General features: G+C 38.1%; 1 protein-coding gene across 1 annotated transcript; it reads left to right on the top strand.

Moving 5' to 3' along the window:
• The first annotated feature begins 6,825 nt into the window (after positions 1-6,825).
• Positions 6,826-20,221, top strand: LOC588281 (E3 ubiquitin-protein ligase RMND5A). The gene is made up of 9 exons (XM_003730251.3): positions 6,826-6,989; positions 9,864-10,009; positions 10,905-11,042; positions 12,210-12,310; positions 13,119-13,285; positions 13,979-14,144; positions 15,971-16,073; positions 17,086-17,240; positions 18,190-20,221. The coding sequence occupies exons 1-9, from the start codon at positions 6,854-6,856 to the stop codon at positions 18,251-18,253; spliced, it is 1,176 nt and encodes a 391-aa protein (XP_003730299.1). The 5' UTR covers positions 6,826-6,853; the 3' UTR covers positions 18,254-20,221.
• Positions 20,222-20,804: the final 583 nt, after the last annotated feature.

Raw genomic sequence — 20,804 nt, 5'->3', positions numbered from 1 at the left:
CAGCGCGCTCTGTCACCATGTATAGTAGTTTTTTTTAATATATACATTAAAATGAATTGAAAACGGCTTCGCGTGGTCGATGCTTCGCCGCTGCTCCATTAAACGGGCCCTTCTTTTACTTTTGCAATGCATATTGGCACGAACTTAGATCAAGATCTATCGGCAGATGTTGTTTTTTTGTTTTTGGAAGTTTATTTTCGTCTTCATGTCAACAAGTACAATGCAAGATAAAATTGTCGGTAAGATCGATCGAGATTCAATTGTATTGAAATTACCGACCAATTCTTCGCACACGTACGGTATCCTCGATCGCTCAGACCATTTCTTAACATGTAAACCTATGGGGTAACCATGGAGACTGACCTATTTTCCCAATAACCATGGTTATTGGGATTTTGAACTGTTTTTTAACCATGGTTACCGGGAATTTTCGGGAACAGTTAAAGTTTATGAATGCAATTTCGACCAATCAGATTGCTGGATTACTTAAGTGAGGTATATAATGGCCGTTAACACTAACAGTAGTATACAATTCCTTTCAAGAAGCTATTGCGACAAGCACTGCCGGGAGATAACATGCTACCCACCACTCGGGCTGTGCATGCAAATATTTTCGAACGAACGTTCCATACGTACATCATGTGGGGAAACTGAATTATGACTTAATATAGAGAACAGTACAACGAATCGTCTTCTTTCCCTAATAACTTAATGAAACGTAAAAGCTTCCGCGATACGCGCGGGCTGGGCGAAAATGATTTCAGACGTGGATTAAGAGTAATTATCAAATGAAACGTCAAAGTACACGATACAACGAATCGTCTTATTTTACTAATAATTTAATGAAACGTGAAAGCTTGCGCGGGATGGGCGGAGATTATTTCAGACGTGGATTAAGAATAATAATCCATATTGCTCCGATTGTCACATTTTCGCTCGCGTGAACATTGCCAGCACAAACCACTGACCTCTACCTCCTACACGGATCATCGCACATTCCCATTCACTATACGTTACGTACTAAAAGGCTGTATTGTCTGACCGTTCATGAATATTCATGTTTTTGCTAAACTTTTTACTGTTTTTACTAAATGGAAAAATTACGATGGGGGGTTGGTTGAAATGGACAAAACGAAATAGGCAGAAGTGATCTATGATAATTCATGCTTTTTATGTTTCGTGTGCTCGACCTATAATCTTCAAATCGCTTGGTAAACTGAGTCCAAAGTTAGACTTGTTTCACATGTGTATTATAGGCAATGACGAGCTTGCAACCTATTTTGAAAAATTACGGTGGGTGAACTTTCAAAAGTCAATGAGACATGAGGGCTCCAATGAAAGAGCTAGTGATAACGTACGTCGGGGTGGATGTGCTTTTCGTTTAAACAAAAAATGAATTTTTAACGATTTTTTTTAAAAACGTCCATAGGCTAACATGTTAGGTGAATCTGACCATGCTCTGACGATAGGGGGCGTTGTGAAATGAGACTAAACGGAGCCATATGAACGTCAAAGCTTCGTCAAAGCAACGTCAAAGCTTCCGCGCTTCGCGCGGGAGGGGGGGAAAGTGAATTCAGACAAGGACACGATACAACGAATCGTCTTCCTTTTCTAATAATTTAATGAAACGGTAAAGCTCTGCGCTCGCGCAGGAATGGACAAAAATGAATTCAGACAAGGATTAAGAGTCGAGAATGGTACATCGAATCGTCTTCTTTCTTTAATAATCTAATGAAACGTCAGAGCTTCCGCGCTACGCGCGGAGGAAGGGGAACTTGATTCAAATATTAAGTATTAAGAGTCGAGAATGGAACATCGAATCGTCTCCTTTCTTTAATAATCTAATGAAACGTCAGAGCTTCCACGCTAAGCGCGGAGGAAGAGGAACTTGATTTAAACAAGGATTAAGAGTCGAGAATGGTACATCGAATCTTCTTCTTTCTTTAATAATCTAATGAAACGTCAGAGCTTCCGCGTTTCGCGCGGAGGAAGGGGAACTTGATTCAAACAAGGATTAAGAGTCGAGAACGGTCCAACGAATCGTCTTCTTTCTCTAATAATTTAGTGAAACGTCAAAGCTTCCGCGCTTTGCGGAAGGGGGAACCCCCCCCCCCCCTTCCCTGCACCCAACCCCCTAGGGAGCTCGCTTCGCACGTTTCGCGTGCTCACTACCGCCCCCCCCCCCCTAAAACGAAATTCTGGCTACGCGCTTGGGAGGGGGTGCAACTTCCCACACGCTTCTACCTCTTGGTTGCTTTGATCCATTGCCGAAAATATTTTGGCACCTATCATCCCCCCCCCCCCAACCACGGATACAAATCGACACCCTTGACTACAACTACAATACTTGTATTTCCTCGAAGTTTCCCTTTCCTATAATATCAGCTAAAGAAATCAGAGGTTTAAAATTGTCGGGGAAACTAAATTCAAACAAGGATTAAGGGTAAACAACTGTACGACGAATCGTCTTCCTTTCTTTATTATGTTGATGAAACGCCAAAAATTCCGCGCTGCGCGCGGGGAGGAAAACTTCATATAGAAGAGTCGCGAACGGTACAACGAATCGTCTGCTTTCTCTAATAATTTAAGGAAACATCAAAACTTCCGCGCTTTGCGTGGGAGGGGGGAACCGAATTCAGACAAGGATGAAGAGTCGAGCACGGTTTAACGAATCGTCTACTTTCTCTTATAATTTAATGAAATGTCAAAGCTTCCGCGCTTCGCGCTAAAGGGGGAAACTGGATTCAGAAATTAGGGTTTATTAAGAGTTGAAAACGATACAAAGAATCGTCTTTTTTCTCTAATAATTTAATGAACGTCAAAACTTCCGCGCTTTGCGCGGGAGGGGTTAACCGAATTCAGACAAGGATTAAGAGTTGAAAACGATACAAAGAATCGTCTTTTTTCTCTAATAATTTAATGAACGTCAAAGCTTCCGCATTTTGCGCGGGAGGGGGAAAACATAAGGAACGGTACAGCAAATCGTTTTCCTTTTTTATAATAATTTAATGAAACGCCAAAGCTTTCGCGCGGGAGGGGGAGGGAAAACTTAATTCAGACAAGGATTAACAGTCGAGAACGGTACAATAAATCGTTTTCTTTTCCTAATAATTTAAGGAAACGTCTAACCTTCCACACATCGCGCGGGAGGCCTATCACCCACACCCTCCTAATGAGCGCGCTTCGCGCGCTCTTTAAGTGATTCGCTTACTCACTACCGGCCCTCCCTAAAATAAGATCCTAGCTCCGCGCCTGCATTAAAATATATAGCTATGATGCTGACTAAGTTGACAAAATAATTCGTATAATTATGTCGTCGAGGAAAATGACTATTTGCGCATACGTAGATAGTCCGTAGGAAAAAACAATTTAGCGGGTATAAAGGGTTAGATTTGTAAATATTGGGACATTTAATTTTGTCGGTAATTGGGGTATAATTTTGTCGGTAATCGTTTGCCTCTACACCCCCCCCCCCCCCCCACTGAAAAAGGTCTAGCGACGCCCCTGGATACACTACTTTTAATACGGTTCAGTGGTAGAAATTATACAATTGTATGAAATATAAAATTAACAAATCAGACGAAGAATTTAAAAAAAAATAGTGGAGAATTCTTGGAGGACGACAATGAAAAAGTGGTAATATTTAAAAAGAATTGAATTCAAAACTGATATTAGTCTAGATTTGGCACAAATAACAATATATACATGCATCATAAATACATTCTAATTATAGAATGATCTACATCTCAATGATATTTTAATAGAATATTCGTTAGGCTTACCCATAATCAGGCGCGTACACAGGGTGGGGGGGGGGTTGGGGGGTTAACCCCCCCCCCCTTTTGTATTTTTCTGTGTGTAAACCCCCCATAACCCCTAAACCCCCCCCCCTTTGGATTTTTTTCCTATTAAAATATATATTCCCATGGCTGACCTAAAAAAGCTGACCTTACCCCCCCCCCCCCCCCCAACGGAGCAAAATGTCAAATTTTGAAATTTCGAGACCAAAACAAAAAAAAGTGTCTCACAGTTACGAGGCCATCGCTTTGTCACTGAACCATGACTGAACGCAGCAGGGGCTAGGGCAGGGGGCAGTTCCCACACATAAAAAACACGCAAAGAAAATGCAATAAATAAATTATCAATAATTCATTGAATTCCCCCCCCCCCGGGTCCCCAACAGAAACAAATCCTCTGTGTGCCCATGCCTTGAGCCATAATGCATGGCCGCACAGAGGATTTTTGGATTATGGAGGCCATTTTTCTTCTCTTTTTTTTCCTTTTCCATTTTTAGCAATGCATAATTATATTGGCCTCCAATGGCGGAAAAAGTATTTAAGTAATTGATCCACATCTATATGCCTACATTAGATTTTGTATGCGGGTTCTCAACACTACATTCACCATGTTATGATCACCTACTTATACCCTAATCATAGTAGAATTAAATTCGGTTTTCAACAATTATGCTAATGGAGGTGTTCATGTCATGGCTCATTGAATACTGAGATAATGTTGATGATATGTGTATGTCGTGCATGATTCAATGTAGGCCTACTTCTCGTCGTCATGGCGTTCATTTTGTTTCTCATCTCGTTTCTATTTGTTACCAATGGTGAGAAATAATCGTTTCATTTTGGCAGGTTTGCAGTTCAACCACGGTGAACTTGCTTTTTAGGGGTATTTTATGTCCTTTTTGTTTTCTTGGGGGGAGCTATGAGTAAAAATCAAATAATTTTGTTTGTGTACGATAGTGGATTAAGTGGAAAGGATTAAAACCCCAATACTTTGACGGTTATACAATATTTAGATTTGAACTATTTGCCTAAATATATGTGACAGAAACAATCTCCCCAACATAGTATTGATATTCAGAGTACATTGATGAGCATTAACCAAACTCCGTCCATCGCTAGGTCGTTTTTCCTAAGAGTGTATTTTCGGCTCGGTGTAAAAATGTCAGAGGTAAATATGTCAGCAATACAAATCATTCTTAGAAATACGATTGTTTTTCATTTCACGATTGATGAACAAAAATGAAATCAGTTGTACCATAAAACAAATAACTCCATCCAACCAAACACACTACTACCCCCCCCCCCCCACCACCACCACCACCACCACCACCATGCGACACACGACACACACACACACACACACACACACACACACGCGCGCGCGCGCATGCCCACCACGCGACCACACTTCCATAAAGATACCAAACATTGATCCTAGCGTAGCCTCCTCAGAATACCCAAAATTGGAGCGAAAGAATAAGGATAATAATAAAAAAAAATAATAATAATTTAAACGAGGCTAAAATAACCTAGTATTAAAAGTTATTTTTTATTTATTATCTATTCAGTTATTAAAAAAATATATTTAAAAAAATTATTTAAAAAAAAGGAATCGGTGTAGGGGGGGGGGGAATACTTAATAAATGATGATGATGATGACTCACATCATTTGTATGGCGCCATACCGGTATAGACAGGAGGCGCGATAGCTCAGTCCAGTCGGTAGAGCAGTGGTCTTGTAATCCGGTGACCCGGGTTCGAATCCAAGTCGATGCGCTAGTGCCCTTTGGTAAGGCATTAATCTGTTTTAAAAAAAACATTCAAAGGCGCGAGCTCCTCCAATAAAGCTAGCAATTAAATGTCTGAAAGAAGATGTGAGTTTTGATTGAAGCTTTGAAGTGGTCCAGCTTTTCAATTTCGCGAATAGATGATGGGAAGAATTCCGGACAGGCGAGGAGCAATTTAGAGGAAAATACCCGGTCTCATATCCCTTGAGATGGGCATCTGGAGAGTAAGGCCAGACGAGCGAAGTCCAGGGCGAAGATGACGCCTCTCGATTAATGTAAATTTGGTGTCTTACCCGAAGGCCCTTCTGCTTTCAAGGTTCGTTGGTTGATGCCCCCCCCCCTCCCCATGTTCTGTATAAGCTGTAGGCCTATGATTTTTGGTACCAGAGCAAACATAAAATGTATAAAGAGTGCTTTCTGACAATTAATCATGAAAAAGCAAATATCCATAGGCCTTCAAATTATAATAGAAACAAAAATAAATTGTCAAATTTCTTCAAACTTCATTATTTATTTGCGGAAGAAGGACTGTTATTGAACAGGGTATGTGAGTTAAATTCTCACCTCCCTGTTATTGAATAAGCAAATTGCTTAAAAATATGACAGCCCAAAACAATCTTATAAAAAAGATGAACATAATTATTTATTAACCAGAATGGATAAATAATTGAAAGCATATGTAAAATATAAAGATAATGATAATGATATTGATGAGGTTGATGATAATGACTTCGATGATTGTAATGAAAGAAATATACAGGGATGCATGATAAACTGATGCGACAAAGACAAAAAAGTCGACTCAGAAATTTTACTTTGAGATAGCTTATTCTGATGATAGCATCTTTTTTACTTTTACTTTAATTTAATAGAGGGAGCAACAGTGTTTTTATCAATTCTGGGAGAGATCGAGTTCCATAGATCTGAGGGGCGTTTCACAAAGAACTTTGTGAAACGCCCCCAGGATTGTAGTGTCTTATAAAAATTATTGATCTATAATTAGTAATTTCGAGTCGACTTTGAATAGATGAAATAATAGATGAAAGATGTTTCCAAGAGTATTATTGACAATCTGATCATATTGATTCCCGGTACAGCTAAATACTATGGCCGCACTTTTATTGATGAGAATCTGTCGAGAGGGCAAACTTCAAATACGTCTATAGTGCGCCCCCTGCCCTCCGTATACTGTACAACCCAACCCAGTCTCCTTTGTGTACGTAATACATGTAAACAACAGGCGTTCCATAGACAGTCTCAACTCTCAAAATGGAGGCTTGCATGAATGTTGAGAGAGAAGCTGACAAAGTTCTTGGCAAATTCCACGGCGTTTGGAATCATGCTGAAAGGACCTTTGATGAAATGATAGAAAACCTTGCATCTAGGCAAGAAGAGTTATCAAAGTGTAAGTAGAAAAGTATGTAAAGATCAAGAAAACGCCGTTACTGCATTTGATAAAATTAGCAGTCTGTGCAGTGGCTATGCAATGTACCGTACTGGCAGTGCATGCAGTGCAGTGGTGGTGATGGTGTAGACCGAATTTTCCGTCTCTTTCGTTCGTTAGCCTCTTATTGGGGTAGGGTCGGCTCTCTCTTTAGAGACGGAAACCGTCTATACACATTCCCTTGATAACGCCACGGCCATTTCAGGTCGTAGCGTTTTGCCCCCAAAATCCCCCAAAATGTCATTTTACCTCGTGCATTTTATATTGTAAATTAGGCCTAGAGGGTCTAGGCTATAATAAATCAGTTCCACTTACCAACTTGACTGAAATAATCAGTTTAATAGTCCCTTTTTAGGAATTTATGGGTCAAAATCGAAATCCATTTTGAAAATCTTTTTCAACATGGATTTCGATTTTGACCCATAAATTCCTAAAAAGGGACTATTAAACTGATTATTTCAGTCAAGTTGGTAAGTGGAACTGATTTATTATAGCCTAGGCCTAATTTACAATATAAAATGCACGAGGTAAAATGACATTTTGGGGGATTTTGGGGGCAAAACGCTACGACCTGAAATGGCCGTGGCGTTATCAAGGGAATGTGTATAGAGCCTAGACGGTTTCCGTCTCTAAAGAGAGAGCCGGCCGACCCTACCCCAATAAGAGGCTAACGAACGAAAGAGACGGAAAATTCGGTCTAGTGATGGTGGTGTTGTTGTTGTTCTAGTTTTAGATGTGTATCATTTAATTATGAATATTTACGCCAATAATAATATTGATATATAATAATGATATCTCAAGCCTTAATTGGTACCCATAAATGCAACATGCATACCCCACGTAAAACTGGAACTTCTTTAATTCTTAAGCTTACAATAGCACATGCGCAAATCGTTCATCCGATCTCGGCAAATACCAGCCTCATTTTATTGAATTGGCGCTTACAAGGGCCCTTCTTATTGGCTATCGCTGTTTTCCATTCACTCAATTCTACAAGGCATTTTTGCGACGAGCAAGCTTGCGATTTTCTGTTTTTTTCTTGTACCAAAATTATGATATTTCAGTCAAACCCTCTAGACTCTAGGACTAGGCCTAGGCCTAGACATCTAGGCCTAGATCGTATTTGTTATGATTTTTTCACTTAAGTATTTCACTTAAAGGGATAGTTGAGTTCTGTTGCAGAGGGCGCTACACAAAAAAAAAATTTTGTGAGATAATGAAAAACTGAGTGTCAAATTTGAAAGAACGTAATATTTAAATGACAACATCATCTTTGTTTGATCAAAATCGGTTCATCTACGGCTGAAATGTAACGATTTCTAATACTTGTCTACCACCACAAATATTAGATATTTTGAAAAATAAAAAAAAAAACCTTGGAAAAAACGAAATAACGCCTTTTACGTCCTATTTCAGCCAATGACGACGTTGGGTTTTTTGTTGGCATTTCCGTGCTGCTTATATTATTCACAACCAGCCGGCCCATGTATTGTTATTTTTAATTAAATCATAAATTAACGTTCACCGTGTTTTTTTTTAAGTGGAGCTGAATTGGTATGCTCGTATTGGCTAAATTTCACACATTTTGGGGTCTAAAATTACCTTCATAGCAATTTTAGGTTCTAAAAGGCCGGGCACTAGAAATTTCATAGATGAGAATAAGAGCAATAGCCTAACCATGCACTTTGAATGTATTTGCGCTCCGAAAACAGAACTCAACTATCCCTTTAAGTATTTCACTTAAGTTTAAATCTTACATAACTATTTTTGTAAGTTTACACAATTCTCATTTATCATATTTAAGGTACAAACTGGAAGTTTATTCTGAGATGTTCGTTGATTTTTCTATTCTATGCTATGTGTGCAATGCCGTGTGTGCGTGCGTCAGTTATGTGTGAAGTGCGTCACCTGTTTAAAGCAGAATGTGTCAAAATCTCTGTGGTGTGACATAATATATGTATTGAACTTAAGTTGCGCTTAATTTAAGTAGGCCCTCTCTCACTTAAACTCTAAGCCACTCGAGCGTATTGGCCAATGAGAGTGCGTAAACTCACTGTACAGCGCTCAATTTGCAAAGTTCTTTGTGTTATACCCCTGTGTGAAAACTGATGTAAAAAAAAACTAAATGCGTTCTTAAAGACTTAAATCTATTCTAAACAGTATGGCACTGGTCCGAAAATTAGGATCGTCAGCATAAACGAGGATATCCTCGTAAATGCGCACAAAATGCATCCTAAAAAATAAGAATCAGCCACATTTTCGTGGACGTTTTTTTTCTTCAGCGCTCTGCGGGTTTCGGGTTCTCGATCCGCGCGCTGGAGATGCGAATAATGGATTTGAGTAATATACCCCCAGTTTACCATCCACTTTTATGGGTTGTCCGTCTTCCCAAGGATTTATCGCTCATAAAAACGTTTTAAAAGTTTTTTGCGCTGTCAATTTGATACTAACTTGACAATAATTAATAGCAATTAGTATAGTATACGAAGACGTATGCATGTATGTAGTTCGCTGGATTTAGCGAACTCCCTGCCCGCACACCTTTTTACACTTCCTATTCCTGCACCCGATAAACCTTGCAACCTACTGGACTCTTCTTCCTATTCGTACAAAGCATTTTGAAATCGGTCAAGGATTTTACTTCGACCACGCATGGAGTTCACTGAATTAGCGAACTCCCTTCGCGTGCACCTTTTCACACATCTTTATAGATGGGAGGTCTTTCTATTCAGATGGTCACTAAAGCAGGTTTGACTGTATTTAATTATTAATTGTTATATTATGTTATTATTATATCTTGTTGTTTATTATTTTCTTGTATATTCTTCCATCCAGCCCCCTGTGATGATCAATTCAATTTGTTTCACAATCACCTGCTGTTGTCCAGTATAAAGCGAGTGAGAGAGATCACAACAAGACTCAGTAATGAACATAAAGATATTCACAGCAGTGTCTCCAAAGTAGGAAAGTCAATAGACAAAGTAAGTAGAAGCTAATATCTTTTCTGAAGATTGCCCTTTAGGTGCCAAAACATGGGTCGGTCGGTCCGAAATCTTTTTATTTTTTTTTTATTTTTTTTAAAACTCCTTCTTCGGGCTGATATTTCTCAGTCTTTAATTTAAAAAATTCTAAAAAATGGTAACATTTTTTTTTTAAGCCGACCGTCTATTTCAAAATTGTGGGGTCGGTCGCAAAGGGCAATACAACATCTTTTTTTATTAGGCCTAGTATAGAGGTTTAACCCTCGCACTCATATTCTATATATTTGTTGTTCTTTTTTCTTCTTCTTATGTTCATATTTTCATGAACATGTACATAATCTTTGCGTGCCAAGGAAAAGTGTGCTTACAAACTTTATCACATTTTTAAAGATTAGTAAGAAAGGGATAAAGATATATTGTAACAAACTCATAACCTTTCAATGAAAGTAAACATGTGATACTCTATATTTCTTTTAGTCAAAGAAAGAACCGAATTTGTAATCCCCTCTTCTTGGCACAACGCATGTTTAATATTCACCCATGCTTGTACAGACCTGTGTAGTACATTTTTTACATGTATACATGTACATGGGTACTTATTACGTTTTACTTGTAACTAATAATTGAAATATTGAAGATGATCATGAATTTCCATGTAGACAGGCATTTTAAAGCCCATCTGTACTAGTTTGGCTAGGAGGGATTAGACCACCCAGGAAGGTCACTGACAGGTGGCTATCTCATCAACTCAGCTCTCAATTCACAACACATAAAAAAGAGGATCATGGGGGACCAATGGTCACCGCTTAGGCATTGTTTGCTATATAGAGGGTGCAAGTAGCTATAAGTAGTACAGTGGGGCTTTAAGTTTGCTCCATGCCACATTGTCTTACAGAATTTTGTGAGTGAGCTGATAGACCTGAACCAAGACCCAACGTATGGCAATGAAGACCGCATGAAGCTCCTCAATACGGTCGTCTTTGAACACTTCTTGAGGCAGGGTATGCTGGACATTGCTGAAAATCTATCTCAGGTGAGTATATTAATAATGATAATAATAATATTGGATACCGGTATTTATATCGCGCACATATCCACCATGCATGGTGCTCAAGGCGCTCCAACATTACCCCGGCTCTGCTTGGCAGCCAATTTCGGCGCTCACAGCATTCAAGGAATAGATATGCACACCAAGACATTTGCCGTATCTTCAGTTATGGATTCATGTGTTCATGAGCAGAATGTATACAGTAGCAATAATAAGATAATGATAATTATAATTATAATAATATTGTTAAAGTCCACTCCAAATTGTATTAAGTTAAACCGAAAATGGAAATTCTTTTTGCCCAATTGATCGTGGGCAGCCACTGAGCAGCGCCAGATCGACATTGCTCTATCTCTTGTTGAACGCCAATCAAGGTAGCAGCAACTCCCGTCTTTTAATGTATGTTGGTATGACGCGGCCGGGGTTCGATCCCACGACCGAGGCGGACGCTCTACTGACTGAGCCAACACACCAGTATTGGTGCATTAGTAACATCTCTTTTTTGCTTTGAATGTATAGCTGTAGTTTTTTTACTGACTATATTGGAAGAGATGTACGTAATATCGTACCAAAACAAATGTTAAATAAATAATAGGGATTGCTTCTAATTATTTTTTTTATAGTGACAGAGTGGTTGTTATGTGGTTCAAGTGTGTGTGTCTCTGTGGGGGGGGGGGGGGGGGGTCAGGGGGCAAAAAATGTGATTAAGAACTTAATATTTATGAACTCTTGAAATTACTCACTAATAAATTCAGAATCGGTCACTTTACAATAAATGTGGTATTGATACTACAGGGCTGTAGATACTTGTACATGTCTATTTTTTTAAACTGATATCTTTTTGTCTATTAAAATACAGTGTCTACCTGTATTCTGAGGTTTAAGCAATGATTCCATGAACACAGAACCGATTTATAAGCGAAAAGAGGGCAAGGAGTGAATGTTATTATTTTTGTGTGTGTGTCGATGATTATTGGACGGGACTGTAGGTAATTTATAGGTTTATTTGCACTTTTTTGTTTTGTTTAATATGTAATTGTTTATCAGTCTATTTTATCACTCTAACGCTTAGAGACTTTGGTGGTAAGTGCTTTATTAGTAACGTTTTTATTATTATTATTATTATTATAATTTATGTTTTTGTGTGCATAGGAAGCTAATCTGGATGTTCCAGAGTCTGCAAAGGAGCCGTTTGTAGAAATCAACAGAATTCTTGCCGCACTGAAGGAGAGAAATCTTGAACCAGCATTACAGTAAGAAATCTTTTTCACTTGCATCTCGTCTTTTCGTAGCCAGAAGGGCGTTTGTAAACTTGTTTGTGTTTATAACGCCCTATTGGCTCTCAGCTGATGGTCGTATGAAAGAAGAAGGGGAGGTTACATTTGTGAAATGTATTGACCTTAAAGGGCAAGTCTGGATAATTTCTAGAAATTTATTTCATATAAATCAGCATATACACTAAATAAATCATGAAACAATATCTTCAAATTTCAAGAAGAAATTTGCATTGGTTGTTCAAAACAACTTGATGTTCTTGATTCTGGAAAGAAATATCAAATTTACCATATGATCTGGAAATGCACGATTTGAATTGGACCGAGGTGACATCAATATAGCTACGCTGCGATTCCAAGGCACTTTATGGGAAATAGATAGACAATGCAAAGGCCCAAGAAGTTTTGGACATTTTCAAATTTCCTGCTGCATTTCCACTTTGAAGTGGCATTGAGACGGTATCGAAGTGACATTGAAATTAAAACACATTACTTAAAACCAAGAAAGCATTGTTGGGTAGAAATGCCTGCATTTGGATAGATATCCTGTAGTCCCATATACATCTTTCTGTGTATAGTGCTTGTAACTTTACCAAGACTGGGCCAAATTTCTTATCATTTTGATGATTCCAGAACCTTGCAGTACACACCAATACTTATATGCTAGATGATCAACCTTTTCTGATCGATTCCACAACGTTTCTTTCACAATGCAATCGCATGACCATAACTGGTCTTTATCTTTAAGCTTTCATCTAACCAACCTACTTTGACTATCTTTTTGAAGATGGGCATTGAATCACAGAGACCAACTCCGAGCACAGAATAGCTCGCTGGAGTTCAAGTTACACCGGTTACGTTTCATAGAACTGGTACGGCTAGGTCCAGAGAAGCAATACGAAGCCCTCTTCTATGCACGCAACTTCTCCCAGTTTGCAGGAGCCCACGAAAAAGGTGAGAAGACAGAAAAAAATTAACAGTTTGACTTAAATTTCTTAGTGTAATGGCCATTTATAGCATACAAGATGCCATTCGTATGCCCCTATTGCTTCATTTAATTCAACAAAATCCTAAAAGAGGGATTTTATCCAGTTCTTCATGAATTGCACTCAAGAGATAACTTGTAAATTCAGGATGGAGGGGATTTTTGTTTTTGTGGGGGGGGGGGGGGGGGGAGGGGGAGATGTAGATGAAAATACCACACAAGTTAATGTATTTATATTTGAGGTGCATTTCAAGCATTTGCAAGCACAAAGATATATTTAATGAGACATTGCTATTCAAAGAAAATAATTTTTCTACAATTTGTTTTTCTATTTATTATTTTTTTTGTTTTTAATACACTCAAATAAAGGGACTCTAATTGAATTTTGTAGCCCTATTCATCTAGCCTCCTACATTTTTCATCTACAATTATTTCATGCATTCTGTGCATTGTCGAGATTTAATTTTTTAATGCCAGTTTTCAAATTTACATGTCTGTTTTGTATTGCTATTATTATTGTTGTATTTTCTTTGTATCCTTGAATGTGTGTATATTGTTTATGTTGCTTATATATCTATGTCACTCGCCAGTGTAGGACAAATTTCTGTATTTTTTAAATCAGGCAATGAATTATCTTGAATCTTGAATCTTTTGAACGACAGAACTGCAGGTCTTGATGGGTAGCTTTCTCTACATTCGGCAAGGCTTGGAAGTGTCACCCTATGCACGTCTCCTAGATCCCATCAACTGGTTGGACATCTGTGATGTCTTCACACAGGATGCTTGCGCTCTCCTAGGCTTGTCCATCGAAAGTCCCCTCACAGTCGGGTATGTCTGCAATCTTAATGTGTTTGCAAATTTATTTAAAGAGAAGGTTGAGTTCTGGGAAGAGGTGAAAAATAATTTGTGAGCGTTATCATTCTTGTTATGCAAGTGTGGAAGAACATCAGATAAGACATGTTCCCTGAAAAGCATGGCTCTTCAAATGCCTTCATATTCTAAATATATCAGGTAACATCGTAAAAATCCAGGGTAGGATTTTTACGCCACGTGTTCGTGTAGTCCCATATACATCTTTCTGTGTACAGTGTTTGTAACTTTACCAAGACCTGGCCAAATTTCTTATTATTTTGATGATTCCAGAACCTTGCAATACACACAAATTCTTATATGCTAGATGATCAACCTTTTCTTGTCGATTCCACACCGTTTCTTTCACAATGCAATCGCATTACCAGAACTCAACTTCATCTTTAAAGGGCAAGCCAACCCTTGTTATAAGCTGAAAGCAGAAAAATAACACTTGACCAGAAACAGAATGGCAAAATTTTAAAATTGAATCGGACCAATAATAAGGAAGTTATAAATGATTGAAATATGAGATCACTAAGTCTATGCGAATCTCAAATTGGTAGTTTGGTTAGTAGAGTGTGACGTAGGACGTGGATAACTCTCCCATTTGCAGTGTACACAAATATCACTAATTTCTGTTTTTCTCGTAACTTCCTTCTCCCTTGGAGCACTGCTCAAAATATATTATAGATAGCGTATTGCTGTAGGTCCTCTAAAAAGAAAAGACCCTCCTGAGTCTTGAATTTTGAAAAAATTCAATTTTAGTCATTTTACATGTTAGAAAACAGATGGGAAAGTAGTCCAGCACTACATCACATTGACATTACCGCTTCAGCCAATTTAAAGTGCCCATACATATAGTGATTACAACTTTTAAAAAATCATAACTGTCTTTAACATATTTAGTCAGGTTTAGTTGAGACTTTCATCAGTTCGCCTCTTTAATTTTTCTGCTTTTTTTTAGAGTAGTTGTCTATTTGTGTTGGATTTCTCTTTAAGCAAAAAGGAAAATATGATCTTGACCCATGTACATTGATTGACGAACTGTTTTTTGACTGAATGATGTTTAACAATTTTAATTTGTTTTGACCTGTACCAAAGATGAAGGGTAGGTGAACAAACTAACGTTAGACATCAGTAATGTAAACTAAAATCTATTTTATTTTCAGTTACAGTTGTTCAGACCTACATGTACCTTGTGTCATGTGATATATTAAGTGACAAATCTAAAACATAAATAGGATTTTTGAATGGAAAGTGAAATAAAGAAAATTAATTTGAGGACAGTACGTTTGTTAACACATCATTTTACTGCTATCTACTATGTTCTTTGTCTCCCCAAATGATCATTTTGATTTGATACCTATGCTCATACATGTATGTGTTCTAAAATCCTAAAAGTCTTGATCACATACTTGTGTTAACAAACTTGTGGGCGAGATGTGCAACTTTTCCTTGAGTAATGCTACTTTAAAAGTTTTATTACAGCTGTACAATACTTTCTGTTTCAATTGTCTTGAGATGCTAGGATTGCGCCTGTTCTTTTTAACCGCACATAGATTAGATCTTCCACAGCACTGTACATATACATGTATATCTGCACAACCTCAAAGTACGAAGATACGCCAACAACATGGTGGCCTGTACTTCAACAGAAGAAGAAGAAGTTTTCAATATGTTTTTTGATACATATGCCAAAAACGTATTTTGTATACATAGTCCTTATGGATGGGTGTGAATGTAAGCCTAATCAGCATGCTCATCAAGTGATTTCTGTTTGTTTGTTTCCATGGTTACTGCAGAGTCTCAGCAGGTGCCATTGCACTGCCAGCTCTTCAGAAGATCAAGCAGGTGATGCAACAAAGACAGTGTCATGTCATGTGGACGGCCAAAGATGAACTGCCTGTAAGTATCTCTCTCACTCTCTTTTTAGGAAAGTACATCAAAGACATTTATTATTATTATTATCTATATCAGGCTGACTAGCGAAATAACAAAATTTGACTCAATAATCAAGCAATATTGTATCGATAGTTGAAGTTCCCGGATGACAGAGCAATACGAAAACAATATTGATCTGTCATCCGGGTACTGCGCTAAAGATATTAAATACACTGATTATTCTGGTTTATTTACTAATGTAAAGCGCTTTGAGCATGTTTATGTAAAGGCACTATATAAATATCAATATGTATGTATGCATGATTAATTGTACCACTTGGAAGCCTTATTATATAGATAATAATAAGTAATAACTTTTAAAGTGATGTCATCAATTTTGATTTTTAGAGTTTAAGAATAATATCTCTGAGACATTGCATTTATTTTTCATGCCACCATGAAAGTTATTCACATCTGGGCCCCATTTTACAAAGAGTTACGATTGATCCACATCAATCACAAGTCCTCCAATCAATCGCAAGTTTGCAGATTCCTATCTCTTATGTACATAGTTGTGATTGATTGATTGATCTCAACTCTTTGTAAGACGGGGCCCAGCTCTTCTTCTTCTTCTTCAAGATAATCTGCCTCCTTCAATACTAAAGATTCTTGCAGGTGCTGTATACTCGGCCTGATTGGGGTGTGCAGGTGGACCACTACACCGGGGTTTCCCCCTACTCTTATATGAATAATGCAATGGGTTCTTAATGTGCAAGGGTGGTGACTCTCCTGTACACAGGGCCTCCATTTAACATCCTATCTGATGGACGGAGTGTTTTCCACTTAACATAGCCTGCATCTATGATCAAGGAAAGGGGCACGTTAACAAACAACGCAGGCTTCAGTCATCCGCCTGGGTGGGAGTCGAACCTGGGATCTTTGGTTCGACAGGCAGACGCTTTACCGACTGAGCCAACTCGCCTCCTCAATATCATGTTTTTTGTTTATCCCTTGTGATTTTGTTTTTCTTCCCCAGATTGAAGTTGAGCTGGAGCCCAGTCAGCGCTACCACTCTATCTTTGCATGCCCTATCCTGAGACAGCAGGCATCAGAAAACAACCCTCCGATGCGTCTGGCATGCGGGCACGCCATCTCAAGAGATTCCCTCAATAAACTCATCAATGGAAGCAAGTAAGTCATGGTTTAAAGGTATAGACCAGTTCTAGTCATGCGATTGCATTGTGAAAGAAACATTGTGGAATTGATCAGAAAAGGTTGATTATCTAGCATATAAGTATTGGTGTGTTTTGGAATCATCAAAATGATAAGAAATTTAGCCCAGTCTTGGTAAAGTTACAAGCACTGTACACAGAAAGATGTATATGGGACTACGGGATATCTATCCAGGCCAGATAGATAATTTACCAAATATATCAATTAGTAGGCGGTTTCCCGGCAAAATTTGTATCATCACATATTAGTCAAAACATATTCTTTCACATGATTGGTAATAAGAACTTCCACTTCATTTTTGAAGAGGGGGGCTTTTCCAAAACGGGTCTATACCTTTAAAGAGAAGTTTCAAATTTGGTAAAGGAGACAATTAATTGATTTTTTTCTTCTCTTTTTTAAAATTAGCCAGCTAAAAGAATGTCCTAGTACCAATGTCACATGGAAAGGATTGATTTTGTATGCCGTCATATTCTAAATGTGATTAGAAATAGCTTTAACTTGGGGCCGAATTATGCTGCCACATGTATGAAGTCTCATATGCCCATTTCTGTGTGCACTACTTATCAGTGATGATATTCAGCAAGATTTAATGTAGTATAGTTCTTATATTTATTAGAAATGTCACAATACACATTTATTCTGGAGAACAAAATCACCCTTTCTTATAGCTTCTAGACAGTGTCTTTCCCAATATACATGTTGTCACATAACCGGTAATTTATTGAAAAAGTTGAGGGTATGTCTTTTAAAAGCCTTGAATAATGACCTTAATATCAGTCTTTCTTCTTCAAATTATAAAAGAGCTAAATACCACAAGTACATGAACATGCATATAAAGATGGGGAACTTGGGTTCACGTTTAACCATTTCCTCTCTTTTCTCTTTTTTTCTCCTCTTCCCTTTCCAGGATAAAATGTCCTTACTGTCCCGTCGAGTCTTCACCGAACGATGCCAAACAGCTGCACTTGTAACCTCCACCTAAGGACAAGATGAAGACATTGCAAAGGCTTCTCTGCCTGTGCTCTGATATCAAACAATGCTTGCAGTTACATGTTCATGTTGAAGGAGAGAGATGTGTTGGAGACAGGTGCATGGAGTAGGGTCCACTAGGCTATGCATTGTTCCAATGGTCCGAATGTGACGCTGGTTTCAGAGAACCTTCTCATACACAGACAAAGGTCATTGTTACTATCTTTTCGAGCCCAAGGAAAGTGTTTTATTAGGGACTTGCAAAGTGTCATAAAGGGAGTGTGTTTTAAAAGTTGTCTTTATAACAAGGTTCCACTGTGCTTTACTTTTGGAATATACAGTCTTCAAACAGTAGCAAGAGCTTGGAAGATTTGGGAAAAAAGTTTGGAAAATGTTTAAGAATTCCGTACAAGGAGTGAGCCGTGAATCATCCACAAGGGTCATTAATATTTTCTTATAGTCCAGAGATATTGGGTACCTAGATAGGCCTGTACATGAAGGACTGGCTTACAGTAGCATCTCAACTCTTTCCATGCAACGCTGTAGCAGCAATTCTTACTTTAAATGAGACAGCATTGTTTTGAAAATCTTTGGTGCTATCATAAGCAAGCTCATGAATGCCTGGCCCCCTCAAGGTGACTCACAGCACAATCTTCACACATTTTAAACAGTACCTGTATACATAATTTTTTTTTATTCAGGGGGTCTTGAGAAAGACAAATGGCAAACCCCAAAATAGGGAATTTTGTCATTGTGAGGTCAAGGATGAGAACATGGTATGGCTTAGATCTCTGACAAGCAATGTTGGGTTGTTTATTTCGAGGATGGATCTTTTTTGCAGGCAAGAATCCTCTTGAAGTTGCAACCGAGGAAAAGTGTGAAATACATGTAAATAGGATTTTGATATTTATTGTAATCAGAAGCTATATAGAAAATAACAGGGAAGAAAAACATATGTTAAAGGTAGATGAGAGGTTTACATAGAGAAAGAGTTGATGTCAGATGAAGTGTTTCTTGATAGTGAAAAGTAAAAAGAGACATGTGTATACTCTTTCTTTTTTTGAAAGAGTATACACAAGGTAAGAAAATATGTATATTCACAGAGAATGTGGATGAATTATGATGTACATGTACATATATATGTATTTACAGGAAGATTTTGAGTTGTGGTAATGAAGAGAATTTATTTTTTCCCTGTATGATATAATGTGCTTAATTATATGAGAATAGACGGATATCGTGTATACTATGTAATCTAGATCCGAGCCCCTGTCTTGTAAAGCGTTGCGATTCATTTGATCCAGATTGATGGCAAGTCGTCCAGTCAATCGCTAACTCACAGACTGAGTTGCGATTGATATCAAGTTGTGATCGATTTGAAATAATCAATCATTAGTGCTTAGAAGACAAGGCTCTGGATGGCAGGATATCTAGGAGCCAGAAGGGCGTTAACTCAACACTTTTAAAAGCGTTGGCGCTCTTCTAGCTCTCAATCATTATCAAAATACCCATGCATGCGATTTGTTGGGGCCCGTTTCACAAAGCCTTTTTTCAATGACAAATGGCAAAAATCAGTGACAAATCTGCTGATAACCAATCAGAAGTAAGCATTTTAGTAGCTTATAACAAAAATGTCATTTGTCACTGATGACAAGTTTTGTGAAATGCCCCCAGGTATTGCCTTGTGCAAGAATGAGCCCAAATAAATAAATGATTGATTTTGATGTATGGAGAAGACATCCATCATTTTAAACCTAAATGGAAATCCAACCTTGATAGCAAGCTAATCTAGAGGGAAGCAGGGAAATCAGAGAAGTAGACTGGTGAAAGTTTGAATGAAATTGGGCAAAAAATGAGAAAGTTATGAATTTTTGTGAAGTCGCAATCACTTTGACTGAATCGATAAAGTCCCTGTGATGGAGTGGTGGAAACCTTCCCATTTTTCCAACACACAAAATGACTATAATTTTAATTTTCAAAAAAATGTACGACTCAGAAGGGTCCATTCTATTTAAAGGATGCTATCTGTAATATATTTTGCATAGTGCCCCAGGGAGGAGGCAATTGGGAGAAAAATAGGAATTAATCCACCAACTAAACTGCCAATTTGAGATTGGCATGGACTTGGTGAGCTCAAATTTCAAACATTCATAACTTTCTCATTATTGGTCCGATTTATCTCAAACTCTTCATTCTGTAAATCTTATCTATCTGCTTTCACACAAATGAACGTATTACAAGTGTGAGATTGCCCTTTAACAAGGATCAGAAGATGTTTAGTGCAATAGTAAAAGATATATATACCAGTGGCGGATCCAGGGGGAGAAAAAAATCATGTAAAATCACGTGATTTTTACCTTTTGGGGGGGTGCAAATTGAAATTTTTTTGAGGATCAAAAAAAAAAAATGTGCCACTACCCCCCCCCCCCCCCCCCCTCCCCCCCCCCCACTGAGCGAATTTTTGGCCGGCGCGTTTTTCAAATTTTCGGGAGCAAAAAAAAAAAAAAAAAAAATTGTGCTCTGTACCCCCCCCCCCCCCCCCCCCCCCCCCCC

The sequence above is a fragment of the Strongylocentrotus purpuratus genome, unplaced genomic scaffold (assembly GCF_000002235.5).
Source record: "Strongylocentrotus purpuratus isolate Spur 01 unplaced genomic scaffold, Spur_5.0 spur5_scaffold_15, whole genome shotgun sequence".
Taxonomy (NCBI): Eukaryota; Metazoa; Echinodermata; class Echinoidea; order Camarodonta; family Strongylocentrotidae; genus Strongylocentrotus; species Strongylocentrotus purpuratus.
Note: the sequence above shows the minus strand (reverse complement) of the source record. Positions and strands in the feature narration are given on the sequence as shown.

What these genes read in the sequence shown, in the direction of transcription:
- LOC588281 (XM_003730251.3), top strand. Translation starts at nt 6,854, where the DNA reads ATGGAGGCTTGCATGAATGTTGAGAGAGAAGCTGACAAAGTTCTTGGC. An exon ending in GCAAGAAGAGTTATCAAAGT is followed by an intron (nt 6,990 to 9,863) that starts GTAAGTAGAAAA and finishes TCTTCCATCCAG; the next exon opens with CCCCCTGTGATGATCAATTC. An exon ending in TTGCTGAAAATCTATCTCAG is followed by an intron (nt 11,043 to 12,209) that starts GTGAGTATATTA and finishes TTGTGTGCATAG; the next exon opens with GAAGCTAATCTGGATGTTCC.